Source organism: Triturus cristatus, chromosome 8 (assembly GCF_964204655.1).
Source record: "Triturus cristatus chromosome 8, aTriCri1.1, whole genome shotgun sequence".
Classification (NCBI taxonomy): Eukaryota; Metazoa; Chordata; class Amphibia; order Caudata; family Salamandridae; genus Triturus; species Triturus cristatus.
This window is the reverse complement of record NC_140591.1, coordinates 1,452,739,977-1,452,767,561: the sequence shown is the minus strand read 5'-3', so window position 1 is coordinate 1,452,767,561 and position 27,585 is coordinate 1,452,739,977. Positions and strand designations below refer to the sequence as shown.

Below are 27,585 nucleotides of genomic sequence, written 5' to 3'. Positions count from 1 at the left end.
ACACACTCAAGTCCTTCCAAGAGTTGCAAAACAAATTCCACATGCCGCGCATACAATTTATAAATATCTACAACTCAGACATGCCCTGACCCCTTACAATAAAGACCTAGAGACACTCCCAGAATTCAACCCTCTGGAGGGTAAACTGGTCATGGGGGGGGGCTAGGTGATCACAAAATTACCAAGATATAGCAAACCCTCTTTACGGGGGCGTGGCTAACCGCCGGCAATGGCGGACTTGGCTCGGTAGAGCTCCGGACCCTCCCGGGGGGAATCCACACTTATAAGCCGTTTTCACGGCTCCATCTGCGGGGGGCTTGCGGTGGCGGTGGTCCTCAACCCCCGGTGGCGGTGTGGCCGGCGCGTAGGCTGCTGAGGAGCAGAGGTGCGACTGCTGAGGGCGCAGGCCTGCCTGCTCTGCGACGCCGAGGGCGCCTGGATGCGGGGGCCTATTTCCCTGAGCCCCTACGTTGGACGCTGAGCTGGCTGGACAGACCCGGAGAGACAGCTAAAGACTTGGGAGCCCTGCCGGACGACGGGGAGCTCCGGACGGGAGCGAGGGGCTGCCGGGGGACGGACCAAGTGCAGAGGTGAGCCACGGAGGTGCGCGCGGCAGCCAGAGGAGGCGGGCTGCGGAGTCGGCCGGTCCTGCTTTATCAAGGACGTGCCCCCCCGAGATAGAGCCTGAGATGACTGAATTCCTTCCCTGCCGCCGGCCCCGATGACCGAGTTGGGCCGGTGGCGAAAGGTGCGGCGAGAGAGGCGGGATAGACACACTGACTAGCGCTGAGAGGAGGTCTTGTGCATGCCTGAGCTTTGGGGGCCAAACACTCGACTCCCCACCCCAGGAGCTGTTGATGGGCGATTGGGGGACAGAACAAGAGAAGAGACAAGCACCTGGGAAGCGATGAGGAGCAGGCTGTGATGCGGTAGGAGGCCGCACGGTCCAGAAAGTGCCAATATGCGAACCCCCATCTTCCCCCGGCCCCCCCGCCCCTCCTGGAGCTACGAGGGTGCAGCCAGCTGGAGGTTGCGCCTGGGGGGCCCTCGAGGTGTTGCCTGGCTATTGCCCCCCCTCGAGACCATAACCGGCGGAATCTGTGGGAGGAGAGAGACGAGTGAAGGAGGACTTGGCCGGCCCTGGTGGCTGCTGTTCGTGGTCTCTCTGCTGGGGGGGGTTGACGCTTCTACTGCCTGGCTGGGGCCCGGAGCAGATCTGGAGGCAGAACCGGGCCCCCCCCACCTCCACTGATACACACTCGAAGAACAAGATCGAGCAGCATTTGTCCTGGGAGCGGGAGTGTAGCCCCTATCGGATCCCCTACGAGGTCGCTCCGCCGGGGGAGGAGGTGAAGGTGTAGGGCCATGGGGAGGACCATGACTAAGGAGAGCTAGCGGGATACCGGCCCCCCCGCCCGTGGTACCGAACTGGGCCGGCGGTCCCCCAGTGCGGAGGGCGTCCATGGCGGCTGCCGCGCAGGGCGTGCCGGATAAACTGGACCTCATCCTGCAGGAGATACGAGATTCAAGGGCTGCAATGGAGCTACAACTGGGTACGCTGACCACGGGGCTGCAATTGCTGAAGGCAGATCACGCCAAACCGGCGGACACAGTCAAATACCACGGCCAATCCCTCACGGACCTTACACCTGCGGTGGCTGACCACTCCTCCTCCCTGCAACGGCTTCAACGGCAGGTTACCTCGCTCCTGGACCGAGTGGAGGATGCGGAAGGTAGAATCCGGCGCAACAACATCCACGTCATAGGGCTGCCGGAACGCTGTGAGGGGAATAGGGCGGCTGACTTCATGGAAACGTGGTTCCGGGAACATGTAGCCCCGGAGGGACTCTCACCCCACTTCTGTGTAGAGAGAGCGCACAGAATACAGACGGGACAGCCAAGGCCTGGGGCGCTGCCCTGACCTCGAATTGTTAAAATCCTCAATTATAGAGACCGCGACATGCTCCTGCAGAAGGCTAGGGAACGAACACTGATACAGTACGAAAACCAACGTGTCTCATTATACCCGGATTATACTGCGATGGTGCAGAGACAGAGGTCGTCCTATCAGGCAGTAAAGAAAAAGTTGCTGACTGCACAGCTTAAATATGCACTCCGCACGCCTCAAGGTGCTGCATGACAAGAAGACTCATTTCTTTGAGAGCCCAGCAGATGTGGAGGAGTGGATGGAGGTCATGGGCATCGGTCCTAGTCAGGCGGTCGGTATGGAGAGCTCCTCACAGGATTCGGAAAAGCTCCGGCAGCGGGCCTCTAGAAGATCACAGGGCACTAAAGACGGGAGAGGCGGAGCGGGACCGTCGCAAGAGCAGCAGCGGAGAGAGCGGGAGGGGCGCTGTCGGTGGCCGGCTCATTCCGCGATGATTTGAACAAGTCCGCCACGGACTCGGAGGATGGCACGGCTCCCTCTGACTCCGACAATAGTGTCATACTTTTCCTTACAATCACACCGAGAGCGGCTGACGACCTGATGGATGAATAAGGCGAGAAGCTGGAACACTGACATTTGAGACTCCTACTAGTGCCTTTAACACAAGGCGGGCAAGCACCCAGCAGCTGAACAATTGCTATATCCTTTCCTAAAATGATAGTTTGCTGGGTGGTCTGGTGGGATGCTGGAGTTAGTGATTGCAGGGTGCGTTGCTGGCCATGTATCCATTCATTTGTGAGCTACCTTTACTTTCGAACGCTCACTGGGGAACTATATGATATGTACTGATATCCTACACACGCTAACGTTAGCACCCCACCTACCCTGCAATACATTTTGTTACCCCCCCGGAAGACAGGGTACCATTGAGCCACGGAGTCCTGGGCCATCTAAGGAAGTATGTTTGGATGCAGAGTTGGCTACCCCCCCTATGGCGTATGCACTGTTAATCGTTATGTACCATTTGTGCACTATTGTTGGGCCCAACGCGGTTTAGGCATTGTGCCACGTTTTGTTAAAGTTGTTGGGGAAAAGGGTCTCCTGGTCGGTACTGCCTCGCTGGGGGCACGCGGAGATACGCTCCGCTATTACACGAGACAATGCTGGGGACTGCTGCTAGAATAGGATCGTACAACCTGCTCACATGGAACGTAAGGGGACTGGGGGCAATACAGAAAAGACATCGCATACACGCATTCCTCCTCAGACGTAAGACTCAAATAGCATTCCTCCAAGAGTCTCACCTCACTGACTCGGAAACGCAAAAAATGAGGAAAAAATGGAGAGGGACCCTTTATTCCACGACTTATTCTGCTTTTGCTAGAGGGGCGACTATCTGGATACGTCATGGGGTTCCTTTTGCCCCACTGGAACAACGGATAGACGATCAGAGACGGTACATACTGGTAAAGGGAACACTCGATGGGTCTCTGGTGGTCCTTGGGAGTATTTAAGCCCCTAATTTTGATCAGGACGCTTTCTAGGTCGACTGAGTGGAGTGTTGGCTGATTGGGTTGAAGTCCCTTGGGTGGTGGGCGGTGACTGGAACGCAGTGCTTGATATTGGCCGGGACAGATCACACCCCCCCCCCCCCCCCCCCCTTCATGGTACGACCGCTAGTAAGATCGCGGACCACTTCACCACATGGATAAGCGGGTGGACACTCCCGGATGCGTGGCGCTGTCTATACCCGACACATAAGGAATACTCCTTCTACTCCCCGGTGCATGACCTGCACACCAGAATCGACAGGTTTCTTTGCTCCAGCTCACTTATTGCGAATATACACAGCTCCACATACTTAGCTAAGACTTTCTCCGACCATAGCCCCTTAGAACTCACACTTCAGTGGGGAGTGGTGCCTACCCCGGAGCCCACCGGGAAACTACACCCATACCTGCTCGAAGACGCCCCCTTTCGCGCAACACTTTCTGACACGGTTACTAATTACCTAACCGATAATTGGAATACTGCGACATCGCGCCTGATAGAATGGGATGCTCTGAAGGTAGTGGTTAGAGGTGCGACTGTAGGACAACTGGTGGGGGCCCGCCAAGAGACACACCAGAGGCTGCAAGATATCGAGAGTAAGTTACATGCCCTGAAGAGGGAAGTGATATCAGACCCTACAAAGTGAGAACGGCTGCAATCCACTCACATAGAACATGTGGAAACCCTAGAGACACAGAGTAATAGACCACAAAACTTACTTGCAGCGTAAACATGTAGAGGCGGACAGAGCAGGCACCCTGCTAGCCCGCATGGTCAGAGATAGACCCGACCCGCAGATTATAGCCAGCATTCGCACTATGACGGGCCAAGTAGTCCCTACACAGGCAGAAATAAACACCGCCTTCATAGACTACTTTGGTAAACTCTATGAACCCCCCCTCCCTAGTAGACGGCTCTTCTATTGCCGATTTCTTCCAGGACCTCCCTTTCCCGACCCTTTTGGAGGAAGTACGGAAAAACATAGACGGACCAATCAGCCTACAGGAGATCCGAGCCACAATTAAAGGCTTAAACCGTAATAAAACGCCGGGGCTTGATGGACTCCCGGTCGAGTTTTATCTTGTATATGCGGAGTCCTTGGTGCCCACTCTGGAGGCCGTCTATAAGGCGGCCATAGAGACGGGACGCTTACCAGGTTATGTCTATACCCAAGCCGGGGAGAGACGGGCTGGACATGTCAAACTATAGACCCCTCTCTATGTTGGCTACTGAATACAAAATATTGAGTAAGGCCCTCGCCAACAGCATACAACCGCACCTCCCTGCAATTATACACAGTGACCAGTGTGGTTTCCTCCCAAACCACAGCACCTCACTTAATACTAGACGGTTGCACGCAATTATGGCGGCTACCCCAAGGACTCACCACCAGGCCGGATGTATTGCACTGGACCTTAAGCAGGAGTTTGATTCCCTATCATGGGATTTTATGTTTGCAACGCTCCGCCGATTTGGGTTCCCGGACACATACTTACAATGGGTCCGTTTATTATATACGTCCCCGACGGCCAGGGCCCGTACGCGCTGCTATATATCTGAGGCATACAGCATCCATCGCGGCACAAGGCAGGGATGCCCTCTGTCCCCATTGCATTTCGTGCTGGCATTAGAACCGCTAGCTCTGGCACTCTTGAAGATCAGCTGCCCAACTTGGTATCTGTATCGACGGAGTGTACCATTTACTGTCTATTTATGCAGACGACATGCTGTTATACTTACGAGACCTTACCGCTGAGGCGACCCCCCTCCCGGACACATTTGCGGTGTTTGAGCGACTATCGGGTCTGGCTATCAACCCCGACAAATCGACCTGTTATTTCTTCCAAGAAACAGCACACATAACTCATTTGCAATTTGGCACTTACTCCTTCATGGTCGCTCCCACTACATTTAAATACCTTGGTATACAGGTATATCGAACGCAGGAGGATCAGATAGATGGCAATATCCAACGGGCAATAACGGGGCTCCGGGCCAGTGTGGGCTTCTGGTCCTCCTTGCCCCTTTCCGTAATGGGACGGATTACCATCGCTAAGATGGTGATGTTGCCTCGTCTGCTTTACTACTTTATGAACTTACCGGTGAATCTCCCACAATCCATTTTTAAGACGCTCGACAGCCTGTTGGTCACCCTTATATGGGGTGCGGGTCGGAGATGGATAAGTCTCAGGAAGCTCCAGCTGGGGACACAGAGTGGTGGCCTGGGAGTCCCTGACTTCAGAGGATACTATTATGCTAGTCAACTCCAGTGGCTATCCTATTGGACTGCGGGGAGGAATCTTGGCGAGATTGGGTTTACACTGCAGAGGCTGCACAGAGGGGAGCTACACACCCTTTTATTGCCGAGGGCTCGTGTCCCCCCTGACTGCCCCTCACTATTGAGGACCGCCCTGATATGTTGGAGGAAGGCCCTGGCATACACATCGGAAGCAACCCCGTATGCCGGGAATTTACCCCTTTTAGGCATGCCCAAGCCACAGGGGAGACTCACACAGACTAGACTCCAGGCATGGACGGACAGTGGGATAGATAAGTTGGGAGCCTTTTTCGGCGATGGCACATTGAGGGACCACGATACCTTCCTACAGGCCACGGGGGCTGTATCTCTTACATGCAGCTACCACACACTACATCAGAGCTACCTGGGCCCCACAGCGGACTGAGCCCCCGCAGCACGCCCTAGTACATCTCCTCTATTATATGGGACCTGGGGGACACTTAGTGCGTTGGTTATATACTGCAGTACGAACACACGCGGCAACAGCTCTCACCTCCCTTAGGGAGCAATGGACGACGGACTCAGGGGTGGAACTCACCGACCACGCATGGAAATGCATTCTGGAGCATCCCAAAAAAGTGTTGCGCAATGTGCGGCTTAAATTCATACAGACGATAGTGCTGCAAAAATCGTACCTCACACCGAAGCGACTCCATCGTATGTTCTCGGACTCCCTCCATAGCTGCCCCAGATGTAGAGAGGATGAGGCGGGATTTCTCCACATGCTATGGTCCTGCCCTCGACTGCGGGAATACTGGGAGGGGATACGGCATTCCCTAGCTACAGCAACACACCTAAAGTTCAGGCGGCGCAGCTCAGGTTTGTGGATCTCGCCCTCATTTTAGCAATTAGGGCGGTCACGGTATGGCAGGCTGACATGCTGCAGTGGGGAAGGGCAGAGGGGGCGGCTATTAGGAGGGAGGAGTAGAGAGGGCTGAGGAAGCGACATATCTCCCTAGAATGGGAGGCCATGCTGATAGCACTGGAAGCACTGGACCTGGCCCCCACACCGAACACCACGCCATCGTAAAACAATTAGTGTGAGTCTATTTGGGCCGGTGCGACTTGCGGCTTGCGGAGTTGGACGGTGGTGACTCGGACCAGTACGTGGTACCCCGAAGCAGTAGCTCCCATAATGACTCCCCTGTTATTGCGGACGTAGCGACAGTTCGACTGACCAGGAGAGGTCTAGGGTGGGATAAGAGGGGGGGATGAGGACTAGTTGGAGGTTGAATTTAATAAACGCAATATTTCTGGGTAATAATGCAATATATAGGACTCCCCTCTAATGCAAGATGGGAGACATCGGATTGATACAAATGTCTGGGGAGGTAAATGACACCTGAGGGGAGAAAACCAAAAGACTGTATTTGCATGGTTATATGTTGTAAGTACCTGATGTACAGCAGTCACAAATAAAGTGTGTTAAAAAAAAATATATATATCAAACCCTCTTTACAAACACTCATACCTCATTAACTGTGCTCCGGGAGACATGGCACACAGAGCTCGGTCCAATAGAAGACGATGAATGGACTGAAGCCCATGAGTCTCCTCATAGTGCACCCATCTCATTTCGCCTTTGCTTCATCCAATTCAAATACCTACATCGTGCATACTTCACATGACAGACTGTAGCGGTCCAGCCTGGTGCCCTCCCCCACTTGCCTGTAACACGGTAGAGGGCACCTTTCTACACACGATATGGTCTTATGGAGTGCTCACTAGATTTTGTCGAGGGGTTTTATCATGCCTATCCAACGTCTTAACTTGGAATTTCCCCATGTCTCTGAAACTGGCCCTTTTACACATTACAGACGAAATTGGTGGGTAATATATACAAGCGACATCTCCTATTACTGGGCCTATTACTGGGCCTCACCCTGGCCAAGAGAAACATAGCCCGACTCTGAAAGGCACCCTTACTAGGTGTCTGGAAACAAGGGATGGACTTCAGCCTGAGCCTGAGCCTGGAATAACCAATATTCATAGCCCAGGGGTGCCCCAGAAAACACACTAAGATATGGCAGCGCTGGGCAGACTACCAAGGCATTCTGCTGCCACCTCTGCCGCCTGACACAAAAGACATGCCCAGGCAGAGATACAGATACCCAACACTAGTCCATCATGCATACACCAGACGAGGTCTAGATGTGGATGGGAACCCCTAGGGAGACATGTTGTGAGCATAGCACGCCGAGTTGTTACGTTTGTTACTGCTTTGTTTAAATATACACGGCAGAAGGAAAATTGTGCCGTACCTGTATTTTCTAATTACTAAAATATAAAATGTAGACCCGGAGGGTCATATATGCCTAGAAATGTAAATAAAATATGTTTTTGAAAAAAAAATTGGTTTTATTGCTTTTCAAGGTTTAGCATATACATTACATATACAGCTTTATCAATGACAGTATGAATTGTTGATGGCATCGCAAATCATGTGTGCATATTGTGCAAACTTTTGCAACATTATAGGGTTTGATAATACAGAGCTGATACATATACAGAAATTGCCTTTGGTGAAAGTTGGCAGATGCTACGTTTGGAACTTATTTTCGTAATAGAGCTAAACTGTTTTACAACGAGGCAACAGAACTACAACAAACAATTTGTGCGGCAACAGAACTACAACAAACAATTTGTGCATGGCTACTGATAAGAAATATCTTAATCATTGTTATTGTCCAAGCAGTCGGTCTCATCTCTCTGTTATTGCGTATAGCATAAATGTGCATGTGGGTAAGGATAGGCCCCTGATGATGGCCCCCACTGGTGCCTCAAACAGCTAAGAATAACTCAGAATGGCCCCTGCCCGCCCTTCACCGACGCCATCATCGACTTCATCCACCGATTACATCATACTCAGCGACCTCAACTTTCACCTGGACTACCTCTATGACCAGAACACTGCATCCCTTCTGGAGAACCTCACCAACGTCGGACTCGAGCAGCTAGTAACCTCTCCTACCCACGCAGCAGGACACACGCTAGGCCCCATCTTCTCCGCCAGTGAAAACATCACCTACAGCCACACCTCCAAACTCCTCTGGACCGACCACTACTGTATTCATTTCGCCTTCACTAAACCCACCGTATACCACAATGTTTACACCCCTGCCGTAACTGGAACAAGGTCACAAAAGAAAATCTCACCGCCTCCCTCAGCAGAATCACGCCGCCGACATCCACAGATGCCAATACCTCAGCATGCAACCTCCACCAATGGATCTCCAACTGTTCCAACTCTTTGGCGCCCCTTAAGAAAGCATCCGGCAAGCAACACTCCAAGAAAGTCGGTTGGTTCACTCCCGCCCTCCACGAGTCTAGACACACCTGTAGACTGCTCGAGAAGAGATGGAGGAACAAAAAACCCTCGGAAGCCCACACAGCCTTCAAAGCTGCCGTCACCGCACGCCACCTCCTCCTCAAAATTACAAAGAAAACTGCTCTCGAAGACAGAATCAATTACAATGAATACAACAGCAAAGAACTCGCCGCCATCGTCAAGGAGTTCGCCAAACCCAAAAGTGAAACCACTAAAGTCCCACCTTTCCAAGAACTCTGCAACAAACTAGGCACCTACTTCCACCACACGGCCAAGCAGATTTACGACGGCTTCGGCACCCAAGACCCACCTATCACTCCCGCCAACACCACAAGCGACAACGCCGCCACCCACTACCAGATCGTGCTCAACTGGACCCCGCTCACCATGGATGACACTCTCAAGACCATGAAGAGCATTCTCTTCGGAGTCCCCACAGACCCCTGCCCGCAACAGATCTTCCCCGGGCTGCTACCTCCATCGCCCCTGAACTACGCTGTACCATCAACTGCTCCATTGAGACCGCCACCTTTCCCAACTGGAAACACACCGAGATGAACACCCTGCTGAAGAAACCGTCCGCCGACCCGATAGACCAAGAATTTCAGACCCATCTCCCTGCTCCCCTTCCCAGCCAAGGTCCTCAAGAAGGCCATCAATGCCCAACTCTATGTTCATCGAAGCCAACCATGATCTGGACACCTCTCAATCGGCTTTCGAAGCAACCACAGCACCGAGACTGCCCTCCTCGCCGCCACCGATGACATCCGAACCCTCCTCGGCCAGGGAGAAACAGCAGCCCTCATCCTCCTGGACCTCTTGGCCTCCTTTGACGTAGTCTCCCACCGCACCGTAAGCATGAGACTCCACGACGCTGGCATACGTGACAAAGCCCTGGACTGGATCTGATCCTTCTCACCTGTAGAACACAGCGAGTCAAACTACCACTGTCCCTCTCAGAACCCACAGAGCTCAGCTGCAGAGTCCCCCTGGGCTCTTCCCTGAGCCCCACTCTCTTCAACGTCCACATGGCCCTCCCGTAACCATAGTAAGGAACCACAGACTCAACGGTGTCTCCTACGCAGACGACACCCAGCAGATCCTCTCCCTGACCAACAAGCCCACAACTTCTACCATGGGATGAAGGCCGTCGCCACCTGGATGAAATACAACTGCCTCAAGCTCAACTCCAACAAGACCGAAGTTGTCATCCTGGGGCCCAACAGCTCCGCTTGGGAAAACTCCTGGTGGCCCGCAGCGCTAGGAAACCCCCCGCACACACACCCACAGACCACGCATGAAACCTCAGCATCATACTGTACTCCTCGATCACTATGACCCGCCAGATCAACACGGTCTCCTTATCATGCTTCCACACTCTTTGCCTGCTTCTAAAGACCTTCACAAGGATCCCCACTGAGGCCAGAAAGACTGTCTCCAATGCACTCACCTTCAGCAGACTCGACTACAGCAACGCACTCCACACAGGCGTCAACCAGAAACTCGTCAGGAAATTACAGAACATTCAAAATGCTGCAGCCAGACTGGTTCTCAACATCTCCTGCCGCAGCCACATCTCCGAAAACCTGCGAGAACTCCATAAGCTTCCAGTCAACAAAAGAGTCACTTTCAAGCTCCTCCCACACCCCTACAAAGCCCTCCATGACGCCGGACCAGCATACCTAAACCACTGTCTCTCATTCCACATACCCACCAGACACCTCTGCTCAATTGGGCCTTGTCACGGACCCTCGGATCCGCAAGACCAGGACCAGAGCAAGTTCCTTTTCCTACCTCACTGCCAAAACCTGAAACACCCTGCCTCTCTACCTCAGGCTATTCCCGTCGCAGACCCAATTCAGGAAGGACCTCAAGACCTGGTCCTTCGACTGAACCACAGCACCCAGCCTGATCTGCACCCACCCCCCTCGAGAACCTCTTGGCACTTAACGATTAATACTGATTGATCTAAGAAGGGTATACATTGGAGTTGTCCTCATTGACAAGAGATGCTGAGCAATCCTCCCCTCTAGCAATCCCCCATCATGTTTGAGCCATTAAAACATGAGGTAGATGACATGTCAGTATGTAAGTCTGCCATTATCGCATCCCAGTGCAAGCAATAGGGTGTTTTCTAAGACTCAGTTTATCTTCCCTGTGTAAGGCTGTGCTCTCTGCCTGTGCCTAATTTGTAAACATGTGCAACCAGGTCGTAGCATGGGGGGGATTTCCATCAGCAAGTAATTAAGCGCTTGGCCAATATCAAGCCCAAATCAATAAATCGGGATCAAACCTTATATTTCTGGCTTCTGCTGTACCTACCTAATATGCATACCGCCCATGTGGGCAAGAGAAGACTTTCTGTGCAATGCAACAATCGGTCCATTACAGATTGCCAATAATGTGCAAGGTGAGGACAGGCCCATAGAATATGCAACAAGTTGGCATTTGTCAGCTAACAGCGAGGACGGGTGGCGTGTGCGATTATTTTTCTTGGGAGAAAGGTAGGCGCTATGCCGCATATACAATTGAATCAGGCAAATCTGGCATTACAAGAGAGTGTGATGAGGCTCTTCAGTAATACATCCCATTCCTTATAGGTGTAGGGATGACTCAGATCAGTCTTCCACTTATCACAACTGTGTGAGAGGAAGCGCTGTATGGATGCGCAATGAACCCACTAGCCATATGATTAAGTGCTTGCCGCTTCCTAGGACCTGTAGGTATTGTATAGTTAAATGCATGGGCAGTTAATTTGTTTTGTCCCCCCTCCTATGAGCAAAGAATGCAATAGGAACTGTACTGGAGGCAGACTGTCCTCCTCGATCAGAGTGCCGTAAGGCAGGAGGGTGCCATCTATGTAAAGGTCACCCTCTGTCTGGATGCCAGCCGCTTCCCAGTCCACAAGTTACGCTCTGGTGGTTAATCTATTACCCCGTGGTGTACAGAGTATCGACAGGGCTTTGGGGATGGTGCAGTGTGTGATACGTAAACACCGCTGTTAACAGTGGTAATAGAAAAGGTTGTGGCACCGGGATAGGGCACATGGATGAAAGAGTTGCAATAGATCAGTTAGGCTCCAGGCTGGTAGTGCTGTGGCAGTGTCAGATAATTGCAATGCAGCAAGCCAGTGTGCCACCCATTACAGCTGAACTGCTAAGTAATAGTGTTCAAAATTGGGCACTGCAAGGCCACCGCGCTCTGTCGGCGGGTATAATTTTGCCAGTGCGACAAGGAAACGTGATTTGTTCCAGATAAATTCCTGCATCACTCCATCAAATGATTGGAAAAAGGAGGCATTGACGTGTAAGGGCAAGTTTGCAAAATAATCTAGGATGCGGGGGAGTGCCAAAATCTTAAGTAGCGCTACACGGCCTGTCACTGATGAAGGAAGCCTCCTCCAGAAGACCATCTGGGCCCGCAGTGACGTGACTGCATGTTCCAAGTTACCTTCAAAAAGGTCTGAAGGGGAATGGTAGATCTGTATCCCCAAATAAAAGAATACATCGGGCTGCAAGGTGAGCTGTATTTTGTTCACTATAATGTTCAGGTCGGATCAAACGGGAATGAACATGTTTTAAACCAATTGATGCGTAGGCCAGATATGGAGGCAAATTGCCGGAGGATACCCACAACCTCTGCAGGGACAGCAGTGACATATCGGAGGTAAATGAGCAAATCATCCGCATATAAAGAGACAGAATGCGTGCCATCATCTAATGAAATGCCCCATCCAGTTCCGCAAGCACGCAGTCGAGCCACCAGCGGTGCCACATTAGCAAAAAGAGCAGCGATAGAGGACACCCCTGTCTGGTGTCCCATCCTATATGCATAGGTTCCGATAGAAGAGATCCTGTCTTCACCCAGGACAGCGGCAGTGTGTACAATAACTTAATATATTTGAGTAATTTGGCTCCAAATCTGTAGCAAGGCAACACCTCCAGTAAGTAGGACCATTCGAATAAATCAAACGCTCGTTCCAGATCCAGCACCCAGACTGTAGCCATGTCTTTGGGGCATATTTCAGTATGCGAAAAATCGGGCAGATTGAGAAAGGTGGTGCTGGTTGGAACAAAACCGCTTTGATCTGCATGTATTAGTGAAGAAGTCAGCAAGGAGAGCCTATCTGCAAGCACCTTAGCCAAAATATTGTACTCTGTGTTAAGAAGGGTGTTAGAAATGGGATTTCGGGTTGGCTAAGGCTTGCGCCAAAGTCAGGCAGAAACCACCACTCTAGTCATGGCAAGGAAGTTACACGCCAAAGATAACCCCTGCTCACCGCCTTGGTAGCTTGGCACGAGCAGTCAGGCTTATCCCGGAGGCGATGTGTAAAGCGTTTGCGCGCGCACCCAGCAACAACACCCAAGGCCCACCACAAAGGAAACTCCACACAAGGTATTATATAAAAATAACCTTTGTATTATACCACAACACATTAGATAAAAACACACACTTTACAATGTGCCAACAGGCACGGGCAGAGTTTACAAGGGATTATATGTACAGGGGACAAGGCCGCATGGACCACTGTCAGGAATTAGCACTTGTGGAAATTAGCACTTAGAACATAGGAATAATACTTTAGAACATAGCACATACAATCACTGTAGCACTAAAATAGAACATGTAGCATACAACCAGTAACAACTGGTAACAGGTAAGTACCACCTACGCAACCCTAAGTGCGCAGGAACCAAAAACCACTATCACCAAGTCACCAATAAAAGCAGAAAAGTTCAGGGGTGAACCTGCCAGAAGGGCCAAGTCCAACAAAGGGCTAGTGGCCTATATGGCTTAACTGACACTCATAAATCGTAGAAAGAAAGAAAGCACATGGGTGTGCGGGTAAGAAATAAACAAAAGGTAGCAGAAAGACTGCTAATGCTTTAAAAGTGAGGGGAAACATACCACACTAACAATTAAGCTCATAAAATAGAAATAGGAACAGGTGTGTATTTTAGAGGAAGGCATTGGTAGTTATTAAGAATAAGGATTAACAGAAAGGGCAGACATCCAACCACAGAACATAAAAAGCTTAATGAATGGAAAAGAAACCTGGTACCAACAAGAGCTGAGTAACTCAAATGTCTCAGGCAAAGTGCTGATGGTCACCTGAAAAAATCTGATCAAGCTGTTGAGGCAACAGTAGCACAAGATGTGCTTTAACACTTACCCACGAGTACTGCGTGCAGTCACTATTAGTTGTAGGGCTTTTGCTTGCAATCTCATGTGGTGGATGATTGCCACTTGCCTAGTTTCCAATCCACTGTACATGAATTCCATTTTATAGGTTTCATTCAGAATCTAAAAACAGAAAACAAAGTTGCTAAAAGAAAATTAAAGCTGACATCTGGAACGTTAGACAAGAGAGACTTTCTGATCCATGTTACATCAAGGCCAGAGTATGTTTGTAACCGCTTCTGGTAACCAAGACTCCATAATTGAACCACCCTACCCCCAGGTCCCAAAAGCTCAGTGTTTGCCCTCTTATGTTCCACCAGATTTTCTTATTGGCCATCTTCTGCTCCCGAGGCTCTTTGCTGATCACTTCTCTTCCCTCTATAGCTTTGGGTGTCGCCTTTTTATGTCACCCAAGGTTCTATGCTTAACCCTCCTGTTTTCATCAAAGTTCAGTGCTTAACAATATACTTTTCACCGGGGCTCTGGGCTTGGCCTTCTTCTGTTCCCCAATGCTCTATGTTAGGCCTTTTTTGCTCCCTTGACACAATTCTGTTTCTTAGGGCTTTGTATATGGCCTTCTTCTGTCCAGAAAGCTCATTGATAGGGTCTCAGCAACAAAATGCTAAGTGCGTGTGCCTCTCCTTCTACTCAAGTCTCAATGCTTGCACCTTTCACTAGACCACGTTTTCACACTTGGCCCTCTTCGGCTGTTTATTCTCAGTGTTCCTGCATTATCACATCATCTATGTTTCTTCCCTAAACGGCTTTGATGATTTTTCGATATCGCTCCTTTGGCCTATTTGGAAGTACTATACTATATTTGGATGTCTCTCATATCCAGCTTAAGATGTCCATTCACCTTTTAATAATATACAGAACGAAAGGGAGGTAGAGGGTTTTAAACTAGGTCCGTCCTCCTTAATTTAATGCTCAAAATGAAAACCCGAGGTCACCTTCAGGAAAGAAAAATTTATTTCTTGAGTCCCCTCACTCACCAGGGTTTCCCCATGGTGACATGCTTCTTCATTGGGGCTATCCCAGTTCTCTACGAACTGGGGCGTGCTGCGACTTGCGGAGAATACGTAGGAGCACTTTGAGTGGAAGACTATGTGTAGTGCACAGTGTGGTGGAGTGGGTTACATTGTGTACCCACCTACTCTACTAGAGAGAGGGTGCTGTCCTCTAACCATTTATTTTTACTGTTACAGATACACTACGTGACATAGTGATCGTATGTATAAACAACGCATGCTTTATAAGTTGCAGCGTTTTCTTGAATTAATAATTCATTTCCATATTTAGGTTTAATAGGAGTGGCAAACACAGGGCTGGTCCCTGTGTGGTCCTGATGAAGAGCTAGGGGTAGGCTCGAAACATGTTGATCTTACACTGAACTCCTACCCATTATAGTTAGGTTTTCTCCGTGTAACACCCCCTTTTAGATATACCAACCTAGGAGCGATAATAAAGTATTTAAGCCCACTAGCAAGGTATTTTTAATCACTTTAACCCACTCCACCACACTGTGCACTACACATAGTTTTCCACTCAAAGTGCTCCTACGTATTCTCCTTAAGTCGCAGCACGCCCCAGTTCGTAGAGAACTGGGATAGCCCCAGTGATGAAGCATGTCACCGTGGGGAAACCCTGGTGAGTGAGGGGACTAAACAAAGAAATTTTTCTTTCCTGAAGGCAATCTCTGATCATATCGATTGGAAGCCTCTTCCTTCGACTTGGTCCTTAAACCTGTGATCTCGGGTTTTCATTTTGAGCATTCACCTTTCAAACCTTTTTGCTGATGATCACTTCTCCTCCTCCCATTCACCCACTTATTTTCCTCCCTCCCGAAAAGCCCCATAAACAGATGGCTGTTTTGAAGTCTTCCTGTCCTTTGACCCCACCAGGTAGGTCGCTCCCCCTCCGCACAGCACCGCCTGTGTGTCCCTGCCCCAGCTGCCGCTGCTGCTGAGGGCTGAGGCAGGTGTGTCTCTCTGTCTTCTCCGTGGTTCCCTTAGAGTGACCGCCACATGGGTTTAAAGCATACTTACTGGTCTCCCCGGCATCAGCAATTCAGAGGGAAGGCGCACAAGAAGCACAAAAAGTATGCTGCATCTAGAAGTCCTGAAAACGAAAAGCATCTTCTTTTAGCACCATTTGATGATTGCTAAGTTACTCCCATTTCTGCCATTGTTTGCCTTGCTGTTAGCCCTTACCTGAAGCCTCCACCTCTGTGCTTGAAAGCCATGGCACAAATGTAATCAGAAGCATCTGGGATGCTATGCTGAATTCTTGAATCCACATGTGGCGTTGTTTCCAGTTTGGGTGAAAGGGGAGTGGGAGGCACTGCACCAGCAAAGATAAATACTGGGGGGTGTAAAAGAGATGGCACACTGGCAACCAAAATGATGGATGTTTTTTAAACTGAGCATGCTACCAAAAGGAGGCTAAAGAATCAATGCATTAAGCGGAAGAAAAGGCAAGCAAATGAACGAGGAATTCTTTAAGAGACCGTAATGAATTATTGTTAATAAATGGATTGGATTGTGATGTCACATTGTTTACTCTGTACTTATGTTGGTTTTATTATAACTTGCAAAGAGACTCTTAAAGACCATGATCTGTAGGAAATATTTTTTGGAAGAGAAATTCCTAATTTATAGGTTCTAATACATGATTGGTTGGAGAGTGAGTGATAAATAATTTAAGAAAATATTTTCTGAGAACTTTCTATGGCTAGTGGTGACAAAACAACTGTTATCCTCTGAGTGCGTTATGATACCACTGCACGCTTGAGAGGTGCCTGTTTGTTAGTACCTCTGTATTGCTCTGTAGCATTTTGATACTATTGATCATGGGACCAGATATGAACAGATTTAGGTAATGCAGTGTGGTGGTGGGCCAGCTAAGATCTCTCACTCTTTAAAGGCAGTGCTACATACCCCAGCCAGGCTGATTGCCCGAGCTAGGAAGTATGGTTCTATTTGACTTGTACTCTAGCTACGGATTCACTCCTATTTGAAGCCAGGTTAAAGTTTAAAATGGTCAGTCGGGCACGTAATGTGGTTTGTCCGAAAACTCCAGCATGGTCAACAGATAAGGTAAAAATTTCAACTGGAGGTGGAGCACAAGTAGTGGTTGTTTTTTAGGACTGGGGATTTCGAGATTTAGATTATCTAAAACTAGTGGCCAGCTTCTGTGAGAAGAAATATGTGATTTATGTGTTTTTGCCAATGGACACATTCCCTGATCATTTCCCCAGCTAAAATGGAAACCACTTATCTTCTGTTTTTTGTTGTTGTTGTAGTTTTCAAATTGTGGAGGGTCTAGCAACATATATATATATATATATATATATATATATATATATATATATATATATATATATATATATATATATATATATATATATATATATATCTATCTCTCTCGTTGGTATTCGTTTTTTTTGTGTTCTCCTTATTATTTGATTCTATAGCACAACAATGGCTTTACAGTGATGTTCTGCTTTAAGCCGCGCTGCAGATGTAGTTGTTGCAAACAGTAGCTGAATGATCAACAACTTGATCCCACCTGAGTCAGCAAGAATAAATATGGAGACCAAATAGGATCTCTGTCGAGCAAAACAGGCAAAGAAAATCGACTTGTGGGTGATACTGAAGGTCCGTTTGTTGATCACATTCTATACTCGTTTCTACATAACCATTATGTAAACACACATTCTGGCAAGTATATGCACAGTGAAGTCATGACATTGCCCAAAAAACTGGTTATGTTAGTTTGTGGTAGATTATCACCTTCCCACAGCGGTTGCATGTTTTTATAAATAGCTTATTCGGTGACTCAGCAACAATGCTTATGCACCCTGGATTACCCAGAATATGAATTGGACATTGTCCAAGTGGCTCCTGTCTGGCAACTTTTTACAAACTATTACGTTAACTAAGTAGGTTGAGTACCTGCCGGAGAAACTCAGTGTTGTGCCAGCGCCAGACTGGAATCCCGGCAAGGCCAGCTTTGCTTTTCTTCTGAGTACTGAGACCTAGATCTATAAAGCGCATTAACTACTCCTAAAGGCTTTTCCCACATTAGCATTCTGGAGAACCTTTCATAAGAAGGCCTAGTTTAACAAATCAAATACATTAGCCTCTCCGCCCCTTTTTGCCTTCTGTTTCTCAGCTGCCCCTGTATTTCTGTGCCCTCTTGCCTTCTGTGCCACTCGTTTTTCATGTATTTCTCTGCCCTTTTTACCTTCTGTGCCATTCGTTTTTCCTGTATTTCTCTGCCCTTTTTGCCTTCTGTGACACTCGTTTTTCCTGTATTTCTCTGCCCTTTTTGCCTCTGTGCCACTTGTTTTTCCTGTATTTCTCTGCCCTTTTTGACTTCTTTGACACTGTTTTTTCCTGTATTTCTCTGCCCTTTTTGCCTTCTGTGCCACTCGTTTTTCCTGTATTTCTCTGCCCTTTTTGCCTTCTGTGCCACTCGTTTTTCCTGTATTTCTCTGCCCTTTTTGCCTTCTGTGCCACTCGTTTTTCCTGTATTTCTCTGCCCTTTTTGCCTTCTGTGCCACTCGTTTTTTCTTTATTTCTGTGCCACTCGTTTTTCCTGTATTTCTCTGCCCTATTTGCCTTCTGTGCCACTCATTTTTCCTGTATTTCTGTGCCCTCTTTGACACTCATTTTCCCTCGATTTTTGTGCCCTTTTGCCTTCTGTTCACTTCATCGTCCCTCAGTGCCCCCGCCGCTGCGGCCCCGCCCCCCTGACTGCCGACTGGCCATTCGCTGCCCCCGCCTCCCAGCTGCTCCTCCTCCCACCTCCCCATATATGCCGGCCGCTGCGCGGTGAGGAGAGCGACCTTGACCCCACCAGGTAGGTCGCTCCCCCTCTGCACAGCACCGCCTGTGTATCCCTGCCCCAGCTGCCGCTGCTGCTGAGAAAGTTCGAGGTCCTCTACCACCTGCGCCTCATCCATGGTGGCCAGTGGTAGGCCGTAGGTTTGGTTCATCTTCCGCTCTATTGTTTTATTGTATTGCCTGTATTTCATTGTTGTATCTGTGACTGCTGTTGTTCTGTCTTCCCCCGCTGCCTGTTCGTGGTCCGTGCCCGTTTTCCTCCCTCTGTTCCCCTCGCTGTCCCCGTGTCTCTGCCCGATTTTTCCTTCTGTCCCCCTCGCTGCCCCCGTGTCTCTGCCCGGTTTTTCCTTCTGTACCCTTCGCTGCCCCCGTGCCTCTCCGCCCGTTTTTAGGTCTCGCCTGACCCAGCGCATGCGCTGGTCTGGCGAGACTTATTGAGAGGGCTCCAAAAAGTGCTACCAGGCCAGCCTAGAGCCACAGTGCATGTGCGCGGGCGCGCGCGCCGCACTTGACCGCAATTACTTTCATTTTCGCGGCCGCATAGCCGCTTTGAAGTTTGATCGCGATCACTTTCACTTTAGCCATAGCCAATAGGTCTCGCTTTTGGGACCTTATAAGTATTTAGTTATGCAACTGTTGCATGGCTAAACACTTATAAGGTCCCAAAGGCGAGACCTATTGGCTATGCCAATGCTTGTTGCCTTCTGTTTCTCAGCTGCCCCTGTATTTCTGTGCCCTCTTGCCTTCTATGACACTCGTTTTTCCTGTATTTCTCTGCCCTTTTTGCCTCTGTGACACTCGTTTCTTCTGTATTTCTGTGCCCTCTTGCCTTCTGTGCCACTCGTTTTTCCTGTATTTCTCCGCCCTTTTTGCCTTCTGTGCCACTCGTTTTTCCTGTATTTCTCTGCTCTTTTTGCCTTCTGTGCCACTCGTTTTTCCTGTATTTCTCTGCTCTTTTTGCCTTCTGTGACACTCGTTTTTCCTGTGTTTCTCTGCCCTTTTTGCCTTCTGTGACACTCGTTTTTCCTGTGTTTCTCTGCCCTTTTTGCCTTCTGTGCCACTCGTTTTTCCTGTGTTTCTCTGCCCTTTTTGCCTTCTGTGACACTCGTTTTTCCTGTGTTTCTAAGCCCTTTTTACCTTCTGTGCCACTCGTTTTTCCTGTATTTCTGTGCCCTCTTGCCCTCTGTGACACTCGTTTTCCCATGTTTTTTGTGCCCTTTTGCCTTCTGTTCACTTCATCGTCCCTCACCGCCCTGCCTCCCAGTTGCTCCTCCCTCCCACCTCCCCATATATGCCGGCCGCTGGTGTGCCAAAGGTGTGCCTAAGGCAAGCCCGTCTGCGCCCGTCCGCGCCTGGACCGCGATCAGCGCCAGAACCCCTGGCCCCCCGCACCCGCCATGACGACCACCGCCACTACGACGCCAGCCCTCTGCACGCTCTCAACTCCGGACGGACCCACATCTGCTTCAAGGCCGCCCGAAACGCACACACGGTCCCTTCACCTGCCGGAACTGCAGCTACACCAGCCTCAGAGCCGACGAACCACCCGCCAAGAAAGACCCCAACCACCTCCGATGCATACCACTGAACACCCGCTCTGCGCGCAACACGCTGTCGAGCTCTGGGACCTGCTCAACACTACATCCCCGGACGTCGCCTTCCAGACAAGAGACCTGGCTGAACGACTCCTCCGCACCCGACATCGCCATAGCCATCCCAGACAGCTACAAGATCACCCGCAGAGACCGCACCAAAGGAGTTGGAGGAGGAATCGCCATCGTCCACAAGAACAGCATCAGGGTCTCGACTAGCACAGACGACGCGCTCAGCACCGCCGGACACATGCACTTCCAGATCCACACAGACCCTAACTCCACCCTCAGAGGAACCCTCGTCTACCGACCACCCGGACCCCGTCCCCAGTTCAGCGACTCCATCGCCGACTTCATCAGCACGCACGCCCTGACCTCCACCGACTACATCATCCTAGGAGACTTGAACTTTCACCTTGACAACAACAACAACTCCACAACCCTGATCGATAACCTTGCCAAACTCGGACTGAAGCAACTCGTCACAACGCCCACCCACTCTGCCGGCCACACGCTCGACCCCGTCTTCTCCTCAAGTACGCACGTCTCCGTCAGACACACCATCGAACTCCTCTGGACCGACCCCCGCTGCATCCACTTCACCTTCCAGAAACCCACCACCGCACCCAACAGATCCCCCGCAGCTGCTGGAGCAAAATCACCGAAGACCAACTACATGCAAACCTCGCTCTCAGCCCACCCACCAAACCCTCCAACGCTGACGACGCTGCCCACAGCCTCAGACGCTGGATCAAGGACTGCGCAAACACCCTCGCCCCACTGAAGAAACCCCCCCACAGAGACACCAGCAAGAGGGCCAGCTGGTTCACTCCAGAACTCCTTGCCTCCAAGCAAGCCTGCCGGAAACTAGAGAAGGAATGGCACAGTGAACAAACTCCGGAGAGCCACGCAGCACACAAGGACACCATCCGCAACCACCACCACCTCATCAGGATCGCCAAGAGGACCTCCTTCAAAGACCGCCTCGACAACAACGAACACAACAGCAAGGAGCTCTTCAACATCATGAAGGAACTCTCCAACACTAACGACATCCCGCCGTCGCAAGCCCTGTGCAACTCCCTCGCCACCTTCTTCCACCGCAAGATAGCAGACATCCACGACAGCTTCAACACTCAGACAGCCCCAACAGACAGCAACACAACAGACCCTCCGCACACCATCGACCACGACCCCCTGCAAGGCTGGGCCAGCATGAGCATCGATGACACCATCAAGACCATGAGCACAATCCACTCCGGCTCTCCGTCAGACCCATTCCCGCACCACGTCTTCAACAAAGCAAGCAGCTCCATCGCACCCCACCTGCGCAACGTCATCAACCTCTCCCTCGAGACCGCGACCTTCCCAGAGAGCTGGAAACACGCCGAGATAAACGCCCTACTCAAAAAACCTAAGGCAGACCCAAGAGACCTCAAGAACCTCCGGCCCATCTCTTTGCTCCCCTTTCCAGCCAAGGCCATCGAGAAAATCGTCAACAGACAGCTAACCCGTTACCTCGAAGAAAACAGAATCCTGGACCCTTCCCAGTCAGGGTTCCGCAGCAACCACAGCACCGCGACTGCCCTCATCGCCGCCACCGACGACATCAGGACACTGCTGGACAACGGTGAGACCGCAGCACTCATCCTCCTAGACCTCTCCGCCGCCTTCGACATCGTCTGCCACCGCACACTATGCGCACGCCTCCAAGCCGCAGGGATCCGAGACAAGGCTCTGGAATGGACCACCTCCTTCCTCTCTGGCAGAACCCAGATCATCTGCCTCCCCCCATTTCGTTCCAAAGCCTCCGAAATCATCTGCCGCGTACCCCAGGGATCCTCCCTCAGCCCGACACTGTTCAACATTTACATGGCCCCGCTCGCACACATCGCCTAACAGCATGACCTCAACATAATCTCCTATGCAGACGACACTCAACTGATCCTCTCCCTCACCAAGGACCCCATCACCTCCACAGCCAACCTCCAATAAGGAATGAAGGCCGTCGCCGACTGGATGAATATCAGCCGCCTGATGCTGAACTCGGACAAGACGGAGGTCCTCATCCTCGGCTCCAACCCCTCAGCCTGAGATGACTCCTGGTGGCCGACGGCACCGGGGGCAGCCCCGACACCCACCGACCACGCACGCAACCTGGGAATCATCCTCGACTCAACGCTCTCAATGACCAAGCAAGTCAACGCCGTCTTCTCCTGCTTCAACACCCTCCGCATGCTCCGCAAGATCTACAGATGGATCCTGACAGATACAAGAAAGACAGTCACCCAGGCCCTCGTCAGCAGCAGACTCGACTACGGAAACGCCCTCTACGCGGGAGCCCCGACCAAGCTCATCAAACGACTACAACGCATCCAAAACGCCTCGGCGCGACTGATCCTCGACGTACCACGACATGGCCACATCACCCCCCACCTTGAGAAACCTGCACTCGCTCCATGTCAACAAGAGGATATCCTTCAAGCTCCTCATCCACGCACACAAAGCACTCCACAAGACCGGCCCAGCCTACCTCAACAGACGGCTCTCCTTCTACATCCCCAACCGCCAGCTCCGCTCCGCCGACCTCTCACTCGCAACCGTCCCGCGCATCCGAAGAACAACCACCGGCTGGAGATCCTTCTCCCACCTCGCCGCCAAGACATGGAACACCCTCCCACTGAGCCTACGACAGACCCAAGACCTGATGACCTTCAGGAGGATACTCAAGACCTGACTGTTCGATCAGTAGCGCCCCCCCCCCCCCCCCCAGCGCCTTGAGACCCTCGCGGGTATGTAGTGCGCTTTACAAATGATTGATTGATTGTCCTTTATTCCAAATTTGCCTCTTTTCTTGCACCTAAAGCTTTGTAAACAAAACGTATTCACAATTCACGTTCTCTTTTCAACTGCACATTTGCTCTATGCATTCTCCTGTTTGTTTAATCCCCTCTACAGCTGCACGGCTTCCTGCTCATTCCTCATCACATCTTGGACCCACACACCTGTTTCTACAAAACTATTTATGGTTCGGCTGCTCCTTTAATGTTTTCGCTAGTCTATATCCAGTTCCCAAGATTTCCTTTATCTCTGGCCATCACGTGCTCCCACTAGTATCTAATCTTGCACCTTTAACAATCTTTAAATAGTAGAACAACCACATCCCTAATGAATACTTCAACAGCTCTTCAACTTTACAAAACTGTAGGTTCAGCCAAATGGTGAAGGAGTTCGAAGCATTGCTAGAGGGTTATCATTATTAGCAGGATTCTGCCTGCTACTAACATTCCCCTCTGTTTGTGTGAGCGGAGTAGCTCAAGTGGAACTGTCACCAGCAGTGCACTTTCTCCCCCCAAATGACTTCATACTGGGCCTGAAGAACAAAGTATTGGGTATGGGCCCTACTTATGCCTGGAAAGGAGTTAAAAATGGAACTTGTTCCTGCCACCTCACTTAGCCGGCAACAGGTGCAGACCCTGCCACCTCTGGCAACGCATGAAACAGAATGCAGCAAATGTCAACAAGGTGAAGTAGACGGATCACTCGCATACTGCACAGTAGATGTAAGCTGTGACACCGAAAGTCACTCTCTTAACAGATCTAATGGCATGACCAATTGAAAGCGTTACTTCTGAAGTATTAAATCCAGGTGTGGCAGCCATCTCTTCCATATTTTCTCAGAAATGCTGGTCACGTCTGGCATATTGTCTCAAGTTCTGTGGACCACCCCTGGTAAATTTTGACCAGATTCCTGTGTCCACCTTTTGCTACATAGCTCCTAGATTTTAAAATATGAATTTTAAAAGTCAAAACATCTGCAACATTCAATCTTAATGCTTGAAGAGCATACCCTAAAGAAACTGTAAGCTATTTGCTTACAGACACCATTTTTAAAGTAACCAGTTTTGTGCACATAAAAGTGAATAGATGTTTCAAAAGAATGGCTGTTTTAATGCTTTCTCTTTGCATCAGCCATATCTTCTTTTGGTTCGTTCCCTTTGTCCCTTTCCAAATGAATGAGTGCAGACTGCAAAATCCATGTTACTGTGAGTAATAAATAGGACATCTACATTAAAAAAATACACTTATTCAAAAATGCATCTGTTCATAGAGAATCATTCTCATTATTATGAAATCTGTTTATTGGCATTTTGTTGATATAAACATAGCACACGGTACATATGAGCAACCTGATGGTCAATGAGTGAGATAAGTCCAATGATACATCCCCAGTAATGAGTATGGTAACAAACAGGATTAAGTGCCACGCCCACTTGCTAGGGAAGACCCATAGAGAATCATTCTCATACAGGCATTGGGCTGTGCCAGGCAAGTTCAGTTACTGATCATGTCAGATGGGGTAACTGTGTATCTCCTGGGATTACCATAAGGACAATGATGAAGGGGTAGCTACCAGCGGGGTGGTATGTACTATCCTAAAGATTGGTGGTCTGCTTGCTGCTGCATCCAAGACAGCGGAAAATCATTCCAATTGCAGATGACAGCACTTCTAAGATAGTGAGAAAAGTGCAAAAGAAGCTCCAGGGCCTCTCGTATCGCAAATCAGAGCAGAGAGCCGCCGGACTCTGTATGCTGATGTTCTGTTGTCACTAAAACTGTGATTCAGAGAAATATCAGAAAGGACAGCAAATGTGAGCCTAACTGCACAGGATCTAGATCAGCCCCAGTAACAGAGGAGAAGCGCAGGAACTGTACTCTGAATGGCTGAAGCATCTATTGTAGTTTCTGATCTGGACATGGCCACAAGAAGGCAACCATCTATAATTTGCCGGAAACAAAGGAGGGCTAGCAGGAACCCAGAAAGGAGAAACAGAATTTCTTCTAGCCAAAGAACTGATGGAGGAAGGGAGGTGTAAAAGACTATGGTAGAGGTTTGAGAAGATGGCAGCACTAAATGTCCTAGTGAAGAAACTGGACAGAGTGTAGAATGAAGGTTGGCATAAGCGGACAGAGTGGAGAATAAAGGTTGGTATAAGCAGACAGAGCCATGCTATTTTTTTGCATCTAAGAGGCAAAGAATGAAGTGGTGTGTAGTTCAAATAGCGTCTGTGCACTACTCCTTATCCTGGAGTCACTCTACTGATGGAAAGCAGACTCAAGGTACTAGAAGAGTTAAGGAGGGTGGCGAATGACTGAGTCCGGAGCTAGCCCTTTCCATTTGAAGAGGACATAGCCACTATCTTCTTCGATGGACTTTTGACGATGCCCCCTGGCCAGATACCAAAACTGTTTGTACTTACCTCGGTGCACGAGCAACCCTGGGTGATGCCCGGTGGAGCTGTGATATGCAGCTATAGAGGAGTCTGGCCCTGGTTTCACCCCCTCGGCCGTCACCTACCCAGCCGATCATCTGACATTGTATTCCTCGTTTTCCTGTTGTGTTTCCTTCCCTCCCCGTCCTCCTCCCTTCGTGATTCTTTGATTTAATTGATGTAACTCTAACTCGCTGATCCTCTGAAACCTTGAACATTGTACACACCACGGAGCCGGATCAACAGAGCCCTCACCCGGAGGAACTTTGATGGAACGTTCGATGGTCCTTTGACGATGCCCCCTGAGCGGATACCAAAACATGTAACTCGCTAATCCTCTTGTAAAGCACTCTGATACCTCCGGGTCTAGCCAACGCTATATAAAACTTTTAAAATAAATAAAATAAAAAAATCTTTTCTGGATAATTTGGGCCTCACTTTAGTGCAAAATGCTTGAAAGCTCTGTTGCAGGGCCTTCGATCCAGCTGCATTGTTGGAGGCAGGATTATTCGGGATCCTGAAAATTATGAGCCTGTTTTGAAAAAAGCTGTGAAGTTAAAACACAACTTGGAAATAGACACCAGGCATATGCTGCCTCTATTGGATTTCAGCACAGACACTCAAGCCAAGAGGAAACTCGATTTACAAGGATTTATTGAGATTTGGCATTTTAGCATCTCTGGTGATTATTGTCATTTAAAGTTGCTGAGAGGTAAAAGGTTCTATGTTTTTACCAGAGCTGAGGCAGTTAGTCGATAGACATCATTAAAGTCAGCTGGCAACATTAAGAAGTATACTATGTTCCACCCGCCAAACTGGCACCAATCAAATCCGTTGAGAAACCATGGTATTCCATGACTGAGGCTCAAAGGACAGTAGCTGTGGTGAACCAGGAGCATACGCCATATTGATGGGTTATAACTGCCCTTTATGGTTCAGTTCCCATATTTCACTTTTCCTGTAGGTGCAGTCAATAAATCTGTTCAATGACAGTGGTGTGAAATTTGGGCTTGGCAAACGTTGCCTCGAGCAGCTGGAGGATGTGTATCTAGGCTTTGTGTTGGAGCCATCAGAAGTCGGCATCATTTCCTGTTATGTTGTTGACGACAATAACCAATGATTGCACTTTGCCTTCCTGGCATCATGGCTCCCTTTGCACTCCTGGTGCGTCCCAATGGGTTACATCTTAATGGGTTTTATTACGTCATGTACCTGGCATTCACCATGTAGGATTTCCATCTGGGAGTATTTCATCATCGAGATAACCATCTAACGAGGGGAAAAGGCTATTTAATAACCATGTACGGTATTCTTTGGATATGGGTTTTATTTATATTAGACACGAGTTTAACCACTGGTGAAGGGTGCACTTTTTATTGCATGCAAATGTCCTTTAGTAACAGCGCACAGTATCTTCTTTGAGAATGATTAACATCACACACAATTTTAATTATTGGTGATGGGTGCACTTTTGAGTACATGGCCATGTTTTAACATCCATTAATTGATACGACCTACGTCATTCACAACAATTCATGTACCACTATGAAATGTATTTTCGCAGGTTCTGTCGAGTGAATTTACTAATTTGAGAGTTTGAACATTTATTTATACATTGAATAC

General features: G+C 49.5%; 1 protein-coding gene across 1 annotated transcript in view; it reads right to left on the bottom strand.

The window, feature by feature from the left end:
• The window catches only part of INTS4 (integrator complex subunit 4), a 347,032-nt gene that overhangs the window by 88,159 nt on the left and 231,288 nt on the right, over window positions 1–27,585 (bottom strand). The window contains exon 18 of the mRNA XM_085623249.1: window positions 14,240–14,370. Coding sequence (XP_085479375.1) covers window positions 14,240–14,370 — 131 coding nt within the window. The remainder of the gene's footprint in view (window positions 1–14,239; window positions 14,371–27,585) is intronic.